The 19,925-nt window shown below is 40.6% G+C and overlaps 2 protein-coding genes across 2 annotated transcripts in view; one reads left to right on the top strand and one right to left on the bottom strand.

The window, feature by feature from the left end:
• LOC102203876 (abhydrolase domain-containing protein 2-A) overlaps positions 1-7,274 on the top strand; it is a 14,838-nt gene extending 7,564 nt beyond the window's left edge. The window contains exons 5-11 of the mRNA XM_005746833.1: positions 454-621; positions 1,516-1,699; positions 3,395-3,487; positions 4,091-4,192; positions 4,360-4,429; positions 4,533-4,617; positions 7,065-7,274. Of these exons, the coding sequence (XP_005746890.1) occupies positions 454-621; positions 1,516-1,699; positions 3,395-3,487; positions 4,091-4,192; positions 4,360-4,429; positions 4,533-4,617; positions 7,065-7,273 (911 nt within the window). The 3' untranslated portion in view covers position 7,274. The remainder of the gene's footprint in view (positions 1-453; positions 622-1,515; positions 1,700-3,394; positions 3,488-4,090; positions 4,193-4,359; positions 4,430-4,532; positions 4,618-7,064) is intronic.
• A 6,695-nt stretch (positions 7,275-13,969) lies between these two features.
• The window catches only part of LOC102203585 (retinaldehyde-binding protein 1-like), a 6,483-nt gene continuing 527 nt past the window's right edge, over positions 13,970-19,925 (bottom strand). Inside the window, exons 2-8 of the mRNA XM_005746832.1 lie at positions 19,689-19,729; positions 19,129-19,257; positions 18,830-19,034; positions 17,449-17,627; positions 17,207-17,365; positions 15,111-15,221; positions 13,970-15,019 (exon numbers count right to left, since the gene is read on the bottom strand). Coding sequence (XP_005746889.1) covers positions 14,873-15,019; positions 15,111-15,221; positions 17,207-17,365; positions 17,449-17,627; positions 18,830-19,034; positions 19,129-19,257; positions 19,689-19,697 — 939 coding nt within the window. The 5' untranslated portion in view covers positions 19,698-19,729 and the 3' untranslated portion in view covers positions 13,970-14,872. The remainder of the gene's footprint in view (positions 15,020-15,110; positions 15,222-17,206; positions 17,366-17,448; positions 17,628-18,829; positions 19,035-19,128; positions 19,258-19,688; positions 19,730-19,925) is intronic.

Genomic DNA, 19,925 nt, shown 5'->3' with positions numbered 1-19,925 from the left:
CGTTGTCAGTGGTGTCATGTCCAACTTTGGTTATTTGTGCCAGGCCTTGCAAGTCAGCTACTAAAGAGACTTTGCTGCATTATTGTTCTTTTAAATCACGCATAAGATGTGTGTAATTCAGTTGTGGGGGGACCCTTTAAAAGATGCATATGTTTCTCTGAAGGCTTGAGCTTATCCAATCAAATTAACTTGGATCTATTAGTCCTCTCAGAAAGCTTGAGCCTCACATGACATTTTACTCCCGACAAAAGTAGTGTTGCTATTTCCACTGTGTTTGGAAAAGCTATAATTGACAGCCTTATCCTTTATCTTGGATTGGCTGCCGGGCTTTGCCTTGCTCCTTTTGTTATGATGATCTGCTGTTTAGGAGAGTAACACTCTCCTTTTTTTTATCTTTGCTTACATTTTTCTCACTTGCAAATATTGCCCTGCTCCATCTGCCTGTTCAACCAGATGACATCACCATGGTGATATGCCCCGGTATCGGTAACCATAGTGAGAAGCACTACATCCGGACCTTTGTGGATTATGCACAGAAGGATGGTTATCGTTGTGCTGTGCTGAATCACCTCGGAGCTCTTCCCAACATCGAGCTTACCTCTCCACGCATGTTCACTTATGGTAAGACCAGTGAGCCAACTCAAAATAGTACCTATTTGGCTTTTGAAAAAATGTGTTTCATATAATTTTTGTCATTGTTGGATGTTTATATTGTAAATGTCCAGTTTCAAATGTTATATACAATTTATGTCTGTGGACCAAAAGTTTTCTACTTGTATGCTGCTTAGGTGGTATCAGTTTGGCACTGATTACATATGGTGTAAGCAGACAAGGCTTATAAGGCCTGCATCTGTTTGTGGATGACAGTGAGGGGCAGCTAATGAGAAGAAAGTGAGGAAAGGGGCTTGAAAAAATGAAATGGGCTGCCTAAAGGCCGTAGTAGAGGATTTTGTACTGTGAATCATGCAGAGCTAATCTAGTGATGACTCATCCCCCAACCCCTAATAATTACCGAACCCCTGTTAAACACCAGTCAGTTTTTCATCAGAGGTCTATCTAAGAATGAAAACTATTATTTGCAATGATAAAAAGAATTCAGTCCTGTCAGTAATGCTGTGTCATCGCTTTTGGCTCAGCCTGCTGCTCTCATCCAATTGTCTGTTGTGGTTTAGGCTTAACCTATCCTCTCCAAAATCCATTAAAAGGGGTGAGCACAGTGAAGGTATTAGTTTAAAGCATTTCTGCTGAAAGTGTGCACTTACCAACAGCTTATCCTTTTTTTTTCTTTTTTTTTTTGCCCTGCTTGTACAGCATTATTTCAGGGTAAACGGTAAATTATGGAAAAAGAAGAATGTAAGGCTTTTTTATGGGCATGATGAGACCTGTGCTGTTTAAAAGATCTTAGACACTCAAATCTGATACCCTGAATTAAAGAAATCTTCAGCCAGAAGTGCCGAGTAGAATAAAGTATGTTTCTGTGTTTTGATTATAGCACTATACTGTTTCATTTTACAGGATGCACATGGGAATTTGCATCCATGGTTGGCTACATTAAGCGGGCATACCCTAACACCCAGCTCATTGTTGTGGGCTTCAGTCTGGGTGGAAACATCGTTTGTAAGTTCCTGGGGGAGAACAAGGCTAACCAGGAGCGAGTGCTGTGCTGCGTCAGCGTTTGTCAGGGGTACAGCGCGCTGAGGTGGGTTGCTGTGGTCTCATTTCTTAATTACATGCATTGTTTTGTCAAACCAGCTTTGTAATACTAACACTGATGTGCTCACATTTCTAAATATAAATGAAGCTCAGAATAATTCTACAAAATGAATAGCGCTTGCATAATATAATCACATGTTTATCCATGAGTCTGCAAAGCGGCTCCAGTCAGCTGGTTACCCTTTCTGCTCTTCCTTTTACCAGAATTATTGATGGATTGCACCAATTTGGTAAAGTTGCCGCTTAAAAAAAAAAAAAAAATTCTCCCAAAATGTAAGAAATGAGACACATTTAAAAACCGGTTTGAGGACCTGTCTGATCCCTTCATTCACCTACCACAGTTTACTCTGAATGTCTACAGGACCATTGATAATGTTGGGCATTATCAATGGTTCTTTGCTGAAGTACAGGAGTAGAAGTCCTACCAGCTAATGACTAGTGTCAATTACTCATTTGTCTTTCAATCAGTTAATTGTTTGATTTTAAAAAACAAAAAACAATAAAACCTTACTTTTTAAAGTAACTAGTAACCAGATAAATATATTGAAAGTACAATATTTACAAATAGATTATGATGTATATGTCTATTTAGTGCATGCGGGTGTCTGCACTCTGTGTTCTTGTCAGATTCTGTGTTTTTAAATGCAGACAGCATCTCTTGGCAGACTTGACAGGCCGGGTCTATTAAAGTTTCAGTGTGGACAGCAGGGGATGGGTGTGTGTCGAGACTGGCCGTCTGTCAAATTGGCTTTGCAGTTTTTCTTTTTTCTTTAAAAAAAAAAAAATTTAATTTAAAATCTGTTTCCAAAATTTAAGCTGGCCCTCCTGTCAGTGTACCTCGAGAGCTGAAGCTGTACAGTAATCAGCCACAACATTAAAAACACCTGCCTAATATTCTGTAGGTTCCCTTTGTGCCGCCCAACAGCTCTGACCTGTCGGGGCATGGACATGGGACCCCTTGGCGTGTCCTGTGGTGTCTGGCACCCGGCATTGGATCCTTTGGGCTTTGCGGGTTCGGGGTAGGCCTTTGTGGATCGGGCTCGTTTGTTAGCATCAGACTGATGCTCAATCGGATTGAGAATTTGGAGGCTGGCTCTGTTTTTTCGGGGTTCCTCGAGCAATTCCTGGGAAGTTTTTGCGATATGGCGGGGTGCATTAACCTGCTGGGGAGGCCACTACCATCGAAGAGTATCGTAGCCTCGAGTGGGTTGTGCTTGGGCTACAACAATGTTTAGGTGGGTGGCACAGTACATATTGTAGTGTCAACCGCATGAATACCAGGACCCAAGGCTTGCAGTGGAATGAGTGATCAATGTTTTTCACTATTGCCTACTGGTTTAATGTTGCGGCTGATCGATGTATGTTCTTCTTACAATAACACACATTTAATATTATGGCCTTATTGTATGAAAAAGCCACAAAAAAAGAAACCTTTTTCGTTTTTGTTTTTTGTAATCAGCAGTTAGCTGCTGAACCTGTTTTTCTTGAGCTCTTCTTTTGAGTCACCTTGTCACTGTCAGTGAGCTGCATATTGATGCCTGACACCATTGCTACTCCCAACCAGTGTGACTCTTTGTGTTAGTGGATTAGTGGACACAGGACATTCAAGGTATTGTTTAGATTGCAGACAGTCTGTACAAAGCTAACTTCCTGTGTGTTTGCCTTCCCCTCTCTCTCTCAGGGCCCAGGAAACATTCCTGCAGTGGGATCAGTTCAGGCGCTTTTATAACTTTCTCATGGCCGACAACATGAAGAAAATCATTCTGTCACACAGGTACCACTGTTGCCCAGCTATAAATTTTAGTACATTGTGTGCCTTCTGTTTCCAATCACTGAAAAGTTTAATGGACATGTTTAGTGTTTGGGGAGAAATGTTTATGGTGTTTGCCAAAGACAGTGATTTCATCAGACAGACAACCCAGTCAGTAATCTAACCTCCTAATTTCCTTATAAATGAAATTGTAGATTACCCACAGCCATGGTGGGTTCATTTGAGCAATGATCATTTTCACAGATCTGAGTAGGTTGAACTGCCTGAAATGGTACCTTCCTCTTGCCTCTCTTGCTCTTGCCCTACCTACCTATAACATGCTAAGGTGCCCATAAAATAAATAAAGCCAACTATAAACTACTCAAAACTAAGTAAAAATGTGAAATAAAAAAAGCCACTAAATGAGCCACTAGCCTACTAAAAAGAACATCTAAAGTAACTTTCTAAATGCTAATCTGCAAATAAATGAGTAGTTCTTACCATTCTTGGTCTTCGTTGTCACTCTGTGTAATAGAGGGAATAGTTGGTACATAGCTGACAGTTATGACTGTGAACTAATTGATTTTTAAAATTACTTGTGTTCATGTTAATGTTTGTATGTTACAGGCACAGTCTGTTTGGAGGACATTCGCTCAAAATGATTGATGCTGATCTAAGTCGGTTGTACACAGCAACATCTCTCATGCAGATTGATGACAACATCATGAGGTGTGTTCTAGTAAACTGCAGCTCTTCCATGTTCTTGATGCTCCTGGTGATACTTTTTTGTCAGTGCTTAGAATCTGAAAAATATCAGATATTCTTGTCATTTCTATCAAACCCCTCTAAGGGTTAGGGACTGAATAATAATACCTGATCTTTTTGGGTTTCAACAGAAAATTCCACGGCCACCGCTCTCTCAAAGAGTACTATGAGAAAGAGAGTTGTGTACATTATATTCACAATGTAAGAACTGCTTTTGCATACGACTCACAAATGCCATCTTTCTCTTTTTTGGTCTGTTTGTGTATTTTTTTTGATGGATGGCATTTTGTTCTTAAATTTCCAGGTCAATGTGCCACTGCTGTTGGTGAACTCTGCGGATGATCCTCTGGTTCATGACTCATTGCTCACCATCCCTCGCACGCTAGCAGGTAATTGCCAACATGTTGCATAGCAACAGCAGCTGCACTAAAATATTTTTTTATCACCTTATCAACTAGATGGCAGAGTTGCAGTTAAATGGTCCGTGCAGATCAGGATCAACTTGCTGTCATAGCGTGGCTGCAGTAGCATCAAAAAATCAAGCTCCTGACCTTAAATAAGAATCCTGCTGTAAAATTACGTGTTGAATAAAAAACAAACAAAAAACCCCCACCTGGACCTTCCTGCTCAAAATAAAAAGAAATTAAAAAATAAAGAAAAGGGTGGGTTCAATTTCTTTGAATATTGCTTCCACTGCACTGTAGTATTATGTAACTTTAAATAACTCACTGTAGATTATTAGTAACACCTCTATTTTCCACAGTTCTAAAAATGCTGAAAAACAATTCTCCTTCAGGTTGATACAAAAAGCTGTTAATGTCTTAAAGACTGGCCTCAGTTGAATCTCAGTAGTTTTAAAAAAAACAAACAAACAAACAAACAAAAACATGTCTGCAGCCTTAAGCAGGCCTATGATGAGCTGGCATCCAACCCCAACCGGGACAGGGTGGGGCACACAGTTTGTGACTAATGTTTTCTGCTGTGTGGCAACGGCTGTAACGCATAAATATAACACAGTGTTCCTCCAGTTGGATAAAGTGGTTCACTGGTCTCCTGCCCCCCCAAAAAACCTTCTGTCCTCCCGTATATGGTGCAGGGTGATTGATAATAAATAAGCATAAGCAGGCAAATCTGGCTACACATGACTTAAATGTCTATCAAGCATCCATTCTTCTCACTTTGTGCTATTTTTACTTACTGACCACTTTTAACTCTACTGGAAAAGGAATATTGCTTGTGTGTGTGTGCGTGCGTGTAAGAGGGAGAGTAGGAGGAGTCCTTACTGGAAGCAAATGGTACTGTATCCTATATGTCTCCAGAGAGCAACACTTACAGAAAAGTGGATTAGCTGTCCCTATGACCTAAAATGTGAGACAGTTGCTCAGACGCTTGACTGCCATCAAAAGACTGACAGAAATACACTTGCTGTGCTGGTGCTGGAATTAGCTCGGACTAGAAGTGTTTGATAAGAGCTTTCAGCAGACTGTTAAGTAAGACTGTTCCTGTTCAAGCAAAAATGTTACAGGTGAATTAAAGAAAACAAAGAATAGTTGGTGCTTCTTTATTGCAATGATATTTGAATAATAGAATTAATCAAAATAAGATCATGAAACTGATGCAACTGTGTTTCATTAATGACTTGGTAAATGATGCGTTTAGGGACTAAGAAAATCTTTAAACCACAAGCTGGTCTCCGGGCCCCTGTTCCAACCTGTCGCTCAGCTCGTAGTGAGGCGGCAGTTCTCGGTCCTGGATGAGCACGCAGTTGTCCAAGGGCAACTCAGCAGCTGTCATGAATAGTGCACAGTGTTCAAAGCCCAGTGGGATCTTAGTCACTAGTCTGCTACAGCAGGCTTCCCCACTAACCCAGATAAGACCAGGAGACCAAAGAGATCCAGGCCAGTCCTTTTCATGAAACCCCACCATAGTTGTTCACTGCAGCAGCACTATGCTGCAAGCAGAGTGAGTGTGTGGAGATGACCTAGTTTACATTTCAGACTTTATTTATCATCATCATTGTTGTTATTATTTTTTTTTTAATTACACATTTTAAATAAAAATATATTTTAGCTGCAGAATAACCAACCAAAAAAAAAACAAAAAACAGCAAAGGAAATTGCAGTCCTTCATATTTTATTAGGCAGCACAGATGCAGAGATATTCAGGGTTCGTATATTGCGTGTATTGTGAATGACGTAAAGTCAGTGTGAAAACTACTGTTTTCTGTATGGACAGAGTATAGAAAACAGGTCGTCACATCTCCTAAGGGAAAATGTTAAAGTTTGGCCTGGAGTCCTATCTCGTCAATTATTAATGGTTGCATTATTTTACCATAAGTATGTGGACACAAATGTAATCGTAAGGATCTTGGAAGATTGTCAACATGGCAGTCTTTATTAAGAGAGGGGTATGGAAAATGATGAGTCTTATACTATGAAAATAGATTTTTCCATTCTGGATGACCATTTAAGCAATTAGACAACAAGCAATGAAAAGACGGTGTAACAATCTGTGAGACCTGTCAGTCGAGGCAAACCTGTTTCAACTGTTAAAGTCATTAAAAAATAGCCTCCAGGTTGAAGGAGCAAAGTTGAAGTACCACTTTTTTTTTTTTTTCTGCCAGCTGTCAGACAAACAAACTGAGTAACATATTGATCGTGTCTAATGGCCAGAAATGTAATCGCACTGTTATCTGCTCGACTGTGCAAACACACCCTTAACAATCCCTTGCAAGCCCATTTCTGGGCATGTGTTGAACATTGTTCTTCCGATGCTGACGATTACAAACTGTGCAGAGTACAGAGGGCTAATTACCGTGTGATTTGTCCTCTTCCAGCAAAGAAGCCGAATGTGATCTTTGCCCTGACACTTCACGGAGGCCACCTGGGCTTCTTTGAGGGTGCAGTCCTCTTCCCCCAGCCTCTCACCTGGATGGACAAAGTGATCGTGGGTTACGCCAATGCCATTTGTCAGTGGGAGAAACAGAAACCACCATGCCAAAGTGACCACCTGAGTGAGGGCTCCTGCTTAAAGGAGAAAGCATAAACCTCTGTCTCTCTCATTTGTTCATTAACCTTTCACTTTCTCCAACACCACTATCCCCACACTGCACTGAGGAGACACTCTAAACTGATATCTCTTCTCTGCCTTCTCCTCCTGTGCGACTCACCAGTACCAACCTACCTTTCCCGGTCCTCCTTTGTAATCACAATCACCTTACAGTTTGTGACAAAATGAACTAACTGCCTTCGTGCTCTTTTCCATGTCGAGGACTCGGAGCAGGGACATTTTGGTTCTTTACATCTACACAGTAATGACGCCCGGCTAAGTGATTCTTTTTGGCCGAAAGTGGCAGACGATGAAGTCAAGCTGTCATTTTAAAGGAAAGCAAGAGCACCACTTTAGAGTAGTCGAGTGAGAAACAAGAGCACACAAGAAGCCTCGTATTACATCGAAGAAGAACTGTAAGAAGCTCACTGCTTATCACCGCCAAGGCCATATAGCCTAGTCTGCTGTCTTAACAAACGTTACCGTTTTGTGTGTGCGTGCGTGCGTGAGTATGTCTGTGTGAGACTGTGTAGGCCAAGAGGGAAAGACCCAGGATGGTGGTCTTTGTGAGGTTGGTCTGATTTAAATTCTCTGTTCTTAGCCCTTGGCCATTATGTCTGCTCCTCTGGGTGCGTTGCTGTTTGTAGTAAATGTACTGTAGATTATTAAGTATTAAGGTAGGATTGTACACATTGTTTCCAGCTCGTAACATCATCCTGCACATAGTTTTGGCACTCAAAGTTTTCGGTGCTTACCAGACGTGACCAGGGATCGAGCCCCACCCTCAGATGGGATCCATGTACATTCCCACAGTTGCATTCTGTCACTTTGATTCCAGCACTTTACATACTGTACACCACAATATTTTCCCCCTTTCCTCATTTTATTTGTCAAAGTGCAGATATGGAAACTATTAACGGAGGGGCGAGGATGATAACGAAACGTTAGATGAATCAAATGTTCCCCGCGTTGTCTGTCTGTCAGTGTCTTTGAGCCCTCCTTACTCTTTCTGTTGCCTTTGATCAGCTGCAGGTCCAGCCAAGTCTCTGATATCCGTCTCTTACTGCACACACAACAGTCCTACTGCCACTGCACTGAGGCTAACATTCAACCCACCTGGTTTGGTGCGAACATCTTAGTACAGCTTTTCCATTTTCCAGCAGATGATCATGTGGTTCTTTGAAATGTTGAAAATTTAGCCTTCTGATTGGCGAGCGTGGTGCTACAAAAGGGAAAGTTCAGCAGATGTGAAGCAAATTTTTCATTTGTAATAATCTGAGCTGTGAGGTTTGACGAGTAGGAGGGCTGAAGATACCAAAGCTCAACCGCTATTTATTTTAGTGGCTTGTTCGTATGATTCTGGTGTTTGTTTAACTGTAATTTAGATGGAGAATGCTGCATGCAAGAAAGAAGATGGATTTTAACCGTAGGGAATATTTTTTTATTTCAAAGACTTTGCCGAAAATCTCAGTTCTTGTTTTGTTGACTGCACTGAGAATAAAGGGTGTTGCTGCACGAACTGCTGAAAAAAAGATCGCAAACATCTCTTGTTGAAATCATACTGCAAGACTGGGACCTGTGGACTTTTCAAAACCCGATTTAAATTCAAACCTTGTTGTAAGGGCTCTAAGGAAGCTTCTTCCAAGGCAATATAAAGCCAAGAAATGTGTGATCTAAAACCTGCTTCTGAACACTGTGATGAGACTCTATGGGTGGTTTGAAATGATTAAGTGACTGACAGCAGGGCATTTTATGAGGCTTCCTAGGCCGTGGTTTGTGTGTCGTAATACCTGGTTGATAGTATTTGATAAGTAGAAGTGTTTGAGTACTGGAAGGTTTGCCATATCAGGATATAACAGCACTGAATGTCAATCAATCGAAGCTTGTAAAGTAATAATAAATATCAGATAATAAGAATTGAATATTAAAGCTTATATATGGCGTTCCAAAGTTTGTTCTTAACTTTAGAAATAGTTGCTTGGTTACCAGTAGTAGTATTTAAAGTGCTGTAATTGGGAATCTGATCTGTTGCTCTTTTTGCTCTTTGGAAATTTTATTATCAGTTATTTTCTGAGGTATAACTGCCTTAAACCTTTCTGAGCAAATACTATGACATCCAGGTATTAATCTCACCAATGCTGGCTTGGCTAATGTGGGGATAAAAGGGAACTCTTATCCAACTTCATCTCCTTTAACTCAGGGCATCTGTCAACACCAAGCACCAGTCTGACACCAGTGAACCCTTTTTTCTTTGTTTTTCGTCTCATTGGAGTCGTTTTTAATGTACTGTAAGATGAAATGAGACACGCTGTGGCAGGTGGTCATCAGCCTGCCTTCTGAGTGGAAACCCTCAGTTTTATAACAGTATTGGAAATGAGGCTGCACTTGATGTGATTGGTGACATAATCGTGTTTGGTGTTTCAGTCGGCCTGCCAACACCCTCTTTCTTTTCACGTCTAGCGGTCGTCAACCAGCATTTGCTCAAACAACAAATCACTGTTGCCATCTGTTGTCAGGGAAACCGAACTACAACTGCCAGTCTTCGTGGCAAACATCCTCTCGTCCACCCACAGTCAGATTATAGTAAATGGTTCATCTGTAGTCCACAGCTCTCATTTAAAATTACACGTTTGGGTTTATTCGGGCTCGATTTCGATGACACCAGCAAAAACCCAGTTTCTGCAGTACGAGCCATGTGTTTTGGGTTGTTGTTGTTGTTGTTGTTGTTGTTGTTGTTTTTTGTTTAGAAAAATGTTTTTGCCTCTCCACAACTTTGCACAAAAATGCAAGTTTGGATGTATTATTTGGATTTTTTTTTTTCTAGTTAATTATTTTGGGGGTATTTTTTTATTTTATTTTTGTATTGTTCTTATGACTTCTTGTGTTATCTGCTTGTGTAAATGCAGTAGAGTGTGAGTGTTGATAGGTAAACATACAGCAGGTGTATACTGTGTCATATCACCACCTCTGATCCCCAAAAATCCAATATTGTTCACTTTAACAACAAAAATAAAACATCTATGTAAAGATGGTGTATATTAGATTTGAGGGACCAGGGATGGAAAAATAAAGGCAATAACCAAACAGAAGGGATTCTCTTATTATTTAAACACTAATGTGACAATAAATGGTGTCAAAGTATATTAGACCAAAATGTCATACTCATTGTAATAATTTCTCATGGATCTGGGATCTGAAATGTTGTTTTACTGTACTGATAAAAAAATTGTGTTCCTCTGTATTTATCCTAAACTCACTGCTTCAAACATCAAGTTTATGGGCTCATATTTAATTGCTTGGAAACTAAATGACTCAGATATCTTGAGTAAATTTAAAATGTCCAAAAAATTTGGGAAGAAAAACTTGGATTGGGGTAAACTTTGCTTATTATTATTGTTTTGTTTTTGTTTTTTTTCTAGAAAGATTTTTTTTAAATGTAGAATCCATAACTGTCAGTACCAGGCAAGTGGATGGGAGCCCACTGTGTGTTAACCTACAATTATCATTATACAGCTTTAATTTTGTGTTTACAGTTTTGCTGAATGAAGGCTAAAGGGTGTGTTGGGACAACTAGAGGGGGGGATGCAGTCACACAACATAATGTACTCTGATACTGAACCCTGGGTGTGTTTGTTGAAGAAATACCAGTGGTGTGCGTGTGAACTAATTATGTGAGGAGACGTGCTTATTGTGTTCCAAAATAAATTATTTTCTCAAAAGAAAAATGGTTTCTTTTTTCTCCTCCAATTAGAGCTTTGTAAATATATTGTAGAACACGCTTTAATATTTAACAATAATTTGTATGTCACAGATTGTGCTGAATTGAGCCTTCATGTATTGACTCCTTTTATCTTTATAGCTTTTCTACCTCCCCAGTTATCATGTGTACTACACCACAGGAAAAGTAATCAAAACACAATTAAATCAAACCTTGTTTTGTTTTTTCACCATCTATGCTGTCAATTAGCAAATATGTGGTGTGTTTAAGGACAGAACAGTTGGTGGGAATGCTGCATGCTGTAAGGGCATCTGTATTTTAAATGCAGTGCAATTTAATAGCTTGCAGTCCAGATTTTAGGTACACATTATGATCAAGTCGTGTGAAAGCTTTTGACAAAATTCAAAACTCAGAAAGATAGGACAACTCTGGAGTTTTGCCAGGCCTAAAAAAGCAGCTTGACCTAGAAATCTGTATGAGGTAACATTGGTCACTGATTCATTTAAGCTACAGCTTGCTGATATTAGCTACTTGCAGATGTATTGATGCTAGCGTTTATAATAACCAATGCATAGAAAATATAAGCGAGAAACATCTACCATGAGTATTGAGCTTGCATAGTTTGTCCATCAGAGGGCGGTCTTTAGCTTCCTTATTGGCAACAGAGGCCTGGGCAGAGCCACAGCTAAGACCTTCATATACCATGATGACCTGTTTGTCTCTCATGGCTTGGACTTTCTTTTTATGACTGAAACGTGGCTACCCACTGATGATCTAGCTGCTTAGACCGTAGTACAATTAATTACAAAAATCCAACCTGGAGGTCACAAAAGCGTGAATAAGCTTCTCCAGGTCCTCATGTGGAACATAATGCCTAGCCTTAGAGATAAGGCGCAGTTGGTGGAAGCTAGATCTCACTACAGCAGACACTTGCTTATTGAGTTTGAGCGAGCTATCCAGCAATGGCTTAAAAGCAGATTGAAATTTCTCAGCAATATTGTTCGTGTCCAAGTACGCCTGGAGCTGGGAGAGTCTCTCCGGGATCTTGGACACGAATGAAAGCTTAGAGCTCGGTCTGTAGTTTGAAAGGTCATAACAGTCAGAGTTTCTTATGACAATAAACTACGACAAAACTGAGATTATAATTTTCGGTACGCAAGACTCTGTTAGTCTCATAAGAAATGACTTGGGCCCACTATTAGCTAATGTACACCCCCATGTAAAAAAGCTTGGTTTCATTTTCAATTCTACCCTCAAGCTGGACAAACAAATAAATTCAGTTGTTCGTGGCAGTTTTTTCCAACTCGGGAGCATTTCCAAACTCAAAAATATCTTTCATCTGAAGGTCTGGAAATCGTTATCCATGCCTTTATATCATCACGTCTTGACTACTGTAACTCTCTCGATTTACACATCTGTCACTCAAGCCTGTTCCGCCTGCAACCAAAATGCATCAGTACCAGAAAGAGAGTATTACTCCGATACTCGCATCTTTACATTGGCTGCGAGTTAAATATGGAGTTGACTCATGGATTTATTATTTGTTTTTAAAGCCCTCCATGGCTTGGCTCCAGATACAATCTCCTTAGCCTGCACCTACCCACTCAAACTCTGCATTCCTCCAGTCAGATGCTTTTATTGGTTCCACGCTCCCAGTTAAAATCTAGAGGTGACAGGGATTTCTCCATTGCCACTTCAAGACTCTGGAACTGTCTTCCCTCTTTCATAAACTCCTCTTCCTCTTTGGAAGTTATCAAATCAAATTTGAAGACCTACCGATTTCCAAAGGCTTTCGCATCTCTTTGACACCACTTTTATTCTGCTTTAGCTATTCTGGTCTTTTATCTCATTGGATGATGTATGCATGTATATATGTATACACCTATTTTATGTACACGTATGTGTGCTTGTGTGTGAATGTGTACATTTTCGTATATGTATCTGCATATGTGCATGTACATCTATATTTCTACAAACAGGTGTATATAAGAGTCTGCTTTGTGTGTCTATATATACGGATGTCTGACGGTGTTTTTACAATGTTTCTTATCTATTTTAATTCTTTTTTGTTTGATTTTATTATCTCTCTGTTCAGCACTTTGGCCGACACTTGATGTCTTTTAAATGCGCTATATAAATAAACTTGACTTGATAGCTGGACTGGCCATCCAGCTACGCTGCACAGCTGCCTCTTCTTCTCTCACTCTCTCCCCCTCCCTCTCTTGCTGCTACTTCAATCACGAAACTGATCAATGACTTTTCTGTCGCAAGTCCCGTCTCTCTTGTTTGTTTATCGCCCACTTTGCACCAGAAAGAGGAAAACTGCATGTTTAAGCTGTTGTTAGAATTTATTTAATATCACTTTCTAGTATCAGGTGATGTTTGCTGGAGCCACAGACATACAAGCTGCTCATAATGATGTCGGTTTGGATGTCTGGTGAGAGAAGGAAACATGAAGATGTAACCAGGAGATGTCCTTACTGAAACATCAGAGCTGAACAGGTGATGGAGAAACAGATTTACCTTTTAGGTGACATGAATGAGTTAAAGAGAAGTTATGAACTGTTTCTGAGAGACAAATAACACCAGGATAATTTTTTACATAACTGACAGCTGTGCAGGGGCGGGTCTAGCAAAGTTTTGCCAGGGGGCCAGGTAGGGCATTAACAGGGAAAGGGGGCACAAACAAAGAAATACTTTTCTTTCTTATTCTCATTTAAAATGTCTAGCTTTTGATAAATAATTATCTGAATCTTACAACCAAAGTGGTCATCTGATGTAAAATGTAATCATACATATATACCAACATAACAGTGTACATCATCATCACAACAGCATTTGTTTTCATTCAAAGGCTTTATGGCTTTTCCTATAATTCCTGGTGGGCCGGTCTCTAGTCGGGGCCCGGGCCGATTTTTTGTCCCAGTCCAGCCCTGGGCAGAGCATTAAACAAACAAAAAACAATACAACAAACGTGTGGGAAATCTGTTTATGGTTCATGTGTCTGAAAGAAAAAAATATCAGCCACTACATCAGAATAACAGATTTTAAAATCACCAAATATAAGGACTGGATATCGGCCTTAAAAAAAATCGCACATCATTCAGTCTCTAATTTAAAACTCCATTATTTTAGATATACTCATTAATTAACCCTGGTATAACCATTTAACCCTAGAGTGGGTTTAGCTGGTTAAAATATAGAACAAATGATAAAAATGGTCATTAATTTAAAAAAAAAAAAGATTTTATTTGACATTTTTCAATCCAGTGCAACCTCCAGAATGCATCTTCTTGGTACATCACGCCTCACATGATATGTTGAATCAAGGCCACTGAGGCAAGCAATTGTTCCTATTTAAGGCACTGCATCAGGAGGCCCTTTATTCTAAAACATGCCTTATTAGTTTTCCCTCTGGATATCAATCTCAAATTCACCCCTCGAGACTTTGCTATGTTGAAATCTGTATCACGGGGTCGTAAGCAAAAGGTTGTTCTGTGTACAGCAGATTGATCTATGAGGCAAAGCACACCAAACACAAATCAGTCTGGTCTTGACCAGCTCTGTCATTCTTCCTCCACTCATACATGTCATACATGAGAGGATTGTCAGTACATGTCAATGTAAAGTAACAAGTGATTACTATCAGTTATTCTCTCCTTCATATATCTAAACAACATCCTTTACCTTTTCCATTTATATAACACAAAACATCCCCTGCTTCTAAGCCTACATACGTCTATATACTGCCTGAATTTTTTTTTTTTTAGAAAGTAAAAATCTAGCCTTAATACAGACCACATATCTGATCTGATCACACAAAAAGCACTTCAGGTAAAAGGCTCTACTCTTGGGTTTGAAATGGGAGGATTGTTTCTTCAGAGAGCGGTGTCTTCAGAGCCAAAAAGCTTTGTGGCGATGGGCTGGTAGTCTGCCACAGGTGCTTTTCCACCGAAGTCTGAAGGCAGGATGTCTGCATCGAATTCTTTGAGGTAGTTGTCCAATTCATCACCATGAACAAAGACCTGAGGGAAGTTAGAATCAGCATTTAAAGATGTAGCTTAGATTTAAAGCCAAAAAAATATAGCTGCTGTCAGCTGTGTCCCTTATCTTTACCCTCTCCAGCAGCTTGCTCTTCATGAAGGGTTTAACCACGTTGTAGGTAGTAGTGAAGTACCAAGGCTGGTGAATAACGTGAACTGCCTTGAAACGGGCTGGGAACGAGTCCTGCAGAAAAACACAAAAGAGCCAAAAACTAGTTTGAGGCTCCACATCAGCTTTCATTCTGAGTCTGTTTGGGCATGCAGTAGGGGTGGGCGATATAAACGGTATACAGTAGAAACGATATGAATTTGGTCAATGGTAGAGATTTTGACTAGACGCTCTACCATGATAGCGCATGTTGACGGAGTCATCAAGCTGTGCCTGTTTTGGTTGAAAGCATTGCAGCGGCTGCAAGCAATATCATCTGCAAATTATGCCGCGCGACAGTAATAAGCCAAAAGCTACGCTTCCTCCACTTCCATACCATTGATTTATTAATGCTGAATTCTCTTGCAGCTGCTCTATTCCCATCTGATTATTTCAGTTGTTCTCCTGACTGAAGTTTGGTTCGTTTACAGCATCCTGTCATGCGATTGCATTTGTCCCTAGTCATCGGGAACCCTCGCGTTAACTTTTATTGAGTGGAAAAAAGATAGCATTCATCCTCCAGCTTCACTGTGTTTATGCTAACATAGCTGTGTTGCTAGCGATCACGTAGCACATCATTATATACCAGCTAGCCCAACTTCAGCAACCCTAAAAAAGTCACTGCTGTTTAGTTTTCTGTCTTCATTTATGTTGGAAGTGATAGCAGAGCTGTACGTTTTAAGTCTTTTAGAAATCTCTCAGTCAAAATATCATGTTTAGGTGGAAACTAGCGAGCTGACTTCCTGCTAATGTCTAACTCTGTTAAATTTAATAAATTCTGTTTTCATGGATGCCTGGATGTTAAACTTAATTGTTACACCTGGTAAAGCAGCAACACTGATCATTTTATTAAAGATGAAAGAATTTAGACAGTTTTTAACTCAGTGATGCCGCTGTGTTCCTTTGACTTTGGGACCTGAAACAGATGGTGTTTTGGACCCAGATTATTCTGGGGATTATTCCGGATTATAAGGCACACTGTCGATTTTTGAGAAAATGAAAGGATTTTAAATGTGCCTTATAGTGCGGAAAATACGGTATACAGAAGAAGAGAATATATCGCGATATATATCGTTACGGCACATGCTTCAAATGAATAATAATAATAATAACTTTATTTATAAAGCGCTTTCAAACAAAGTGCTGTACAGCTATTTGAAACTAAAAAGATGAATAAATAAAAGCAATAAATAGCAGTATAAGTAAAAACACAATACAAGTTAAAAATAGTAAGAATTTAAAAACTAAAAGACATAGAATTAAGACATGTAAGATAGGGTGAACAAATGTGTCTTCAACTTAGTTTTAAAAACCTCCACAGAGCGTGCCTGGCTAATATCTTGAGGGAGGTTGTTCCACAAGAATGGGGCACGAAAAGAAAAAGCACGCTCTCCAACTGTCTTTTTTCTGGCTCTAGGAACCTTTAGAAGGCCTGAGATCGTAGAGCACGGGATCGAACATCAAGGTGTAAAAGGTCGGAGAGGTATGAAGGTGCCAATCCATTTAAAGCCTTGTAGGTGGGCAGCAGGATCTTAAAATCTGCTCGAACCTGACAAGGTAGCCAGTGAAGAGCTCTCAGTATAGGGGTAATGTGCTCAAATTTCCCAGTTCTTGTTAAAATACGAGCAGCTGCATTTTGCACCATCTGTAGACCTCTGAAACTTTTCTTTGGAAGCCCGTTACAATAATCAATACGTGAAGACACAAATGCATGGACAAGAACCTCTGCTGTAAAAAACTTGGGCATGTGGTTCAACATGGTGCTCTCCTTCGAGTCTCATGTAAACTCTGTCTTATCAGTATTTAGGAGCAAGAAATTATCCGATAACGAGCCCCTAATTGCAGATACACAAGATTCTAGTTTAGAGACTTCAGCACAATTTCCAATGGTTAGAGGAACATAAAGCTGCAGGTCATCAGCGTAACAATGAAAAGCTACATTAAAAGAACGTAAAAGAACACCAAGAGGCAGTGATGTTATACTGTGATATGGATTTTAGGCCATTTCGCTCAGCCCTAACCTGCAGCATGTCCACCATCTTCTTGAGCTCAGCTGGCTTGATTCCTGAGGCATGCTGCATTGTGAAGCCTTTGAAGTTTTCAATCAGCACAAATCCATTGATCTGGGTCTCGTCATTCTCGAGCAGCTTCTCTAGGATCAGGCAGTATGCCCTCAACACCTATTACACGCAAAAGGACATATATTTCACAGAGTACACTTGGATGACTGAGCTGCAGCTGTGCAGGGCTGCTTTTCGGGTACCTCATCGAAGGTGATCTCCTCCAGGTCCCAGTTGTCGATGTTAAAGAGCAGGACCACGCGGCCATACTTGTCTCTGCTGGGCAGAACCACTGGGTATCCCGCTTCGACTGTGCTGCGGACTGCCTCGGGGGTCAGGTTCTCAAAAAGCTCAGGATACTCCTTCCTGAAGCGTACGTAACCTGGAGAACCACAACCAACAGATCAGCTGCATTCTCATTAGTTATTATTAATCCCCATCTCTCTTTCACGGCGCGTCTTTCCCGTTTTACTCCCATCACCACCAGTCGGTCGTGGTAGATGGCTGCTCGTCCCTGTGCCTGGTTCTGGCGGAGGTTTTATCCTGTTAAAAGGGAGTTTTTCTTTCCCACTGTCACCAAGTGCTTGCTCAAAGGGGATTATTGGATTGTTGGGTTTGTAGGGTCTTTACCTTACAATATAAAGTGCCTTGAGGTGACTGTTGTTGTGATTTGGTGCTATGTAAATAAAACTGAATTGAATTGAATTCTCTCACTGGATACTAATAACTCACAACCCCACAGTGTACACAGCACTGCATATTTCTGATGCACCCACACAATGATAGTCCTGTGTCAGTGGGGCTCCAGTCCATCTAAGCAAGGCACCAATTAACCCACAGTAAATGTGTTTATGAGAGAGAGAGACAGAGAGGGAAAGACAGTCCATCTGGATGTGCATGGATTCCAGTCTCACACGGAACAACTTTTCTATATTGATGAATGTGCAGGTGTGTATTTTTGTTTTTGTGGGGATGGAGTATTCCAACAACAGCAGCACCAAGATTCAGAAATTCTGGTTCCAGAATTATGCCGATGCTTGAGTTAAGGTTACTAGGTTTAAGATCAGCTCAAGGTTTAATGGAATATTACATTATTATATTATTGGAATAATAAATGGGCATCATTTTGACCCAATCTGGTTAGGAAACAGCATTCTGATCATTCGGAGGATTGAAAAAAAGATTAAGAGGTTTTTGTGTGTGCAGGGCAAGTCATAAGGTGTCCTCACTATTGTCGAATTGCTCTTTTTAATCTTAACCCGCTCCCAGAGCAGCAGAAGTTCCCAGCAGAACGCGGCGGACTCACAAGTGAAGCAAACCTGCCGTCCCATTTGGACACACAAAGAACAGCTTTGTCAGCTCACTCAGAAGAATCTCAAAGCTCCCAATTAATGAACACATGCCCCCCTGCCTCAGCGATGGCCTAGGATTCATGCATACGAGGAGCACAAAAGAGGCCTCACCATCAATTACTGAAGCGCTTGGGTGCCAAAATGATGCAAGGAAAAAACTCTCTTTTTTGTCTCTCTACTCAATGAAATAAAGTGCTTCTCATAAAGTTGTATTTAGTAGGTTGGAAATCACCTTTCATGAGCTCGTGGGCCCTGTCGACATCAAACTTGCGAGCTCTGAGGAAGCGCAGGAACAAAGAGTCGGGTTTGTCCCCAAAGCGCTCCAGGATCAGCTTGGCCAGGCCGTCTCCATCGGTTGCCCTCTCTTTCATCAAGGCCCGCAGGTCCTTCAGTGATGATGCCCGTCTCTCATCTGTCTCATTCAGCTCATCCTTCGCCTGGAAGGGTAACATCAGCACGAACCCTGAGCCATCCAAGGACCATATATGTGACTTGTGTATTTGCTGCCATTAAAAACTATGCTTACTTTACCTTTTGCACAGTGTGTCCAGGCAGTTTGTGGCACAGCCCAAACACAGGCCCATGATCCTTCACTGTCAAATGCTCCAGCTTTGACCTCATTGCTTGCTCCTCCTCTGACACCATGCGAAAAGTACCAGTCTGCATGACAAAAAATCCATGTTAAAATCCTCCTTTATTGTTTGTGTTTTACCTCATCGTTTCAGGCTTCAGTAGTTTTCAAATAAAAATAAAAGTATGCATTAATTGTGCAAAAAATGGGTCCAAGGACCTCCGGACTCCGTACGATGCATGCCAGCGAACGTCTGGTTAATCTGCTTCACATGATCGCAGAAAGGACTTCTAAAGCCATTTCTTAAAAACAGCTTAAGGACCCATCCCAGAGCCAGCATTTACTGGCACAATAACAATACTAAGCAGCATCATGTGCTGACAGTTAGACCTCAAAGCCCTCTAATGCTTTTAGCCCACACTGAACCACTGAACTGAGGCCAGAAACTGACCTAACTGCCGTAAACAGAGATAAGGTGACACTGGAGCACTCTGGACTGTTGCAGAGAAATTGAACTTACAGTAGCCATGGTTGCAGCGTCTCACAGCAGCGACGCTAAAACTGTGGAGGAAGAAGATTTGGCACAAACAGAACGTGACCACATTACACCAAAAAGAAACAATGCAGACGCTCTTTCAATTAATGATGTATGACATAATCTGAGAACTACACAAATACAACATCACCAGGAGGACGCAATAGCATTCAAAATGAAGAGGTGGGTCTTTAATACATTGTATTGCTCATTAAGCAGCTT

This window comes from Pundamilia nyererei, unplaced genomic scaffold (genome assembly GCF_000239375.1).
Source record: "Pundamilia nyererei isolate P.nyererei 1_Seehausen unplaced genomic scaffold, PunNye1.0 scaffold00184, whole genome shotgun sequence".
Taxonomy (NCBI): Eukaryota; Metazoa; Chordata; class Actinopteri; order Cichliformes; family Cichlidae; genus Pundamilia; species Pundamilia nyererei.
Note: the sequence above shows the minus strand (reverse complement) of the source record. Positions and strands in the feature narration are given on the sequence as shown.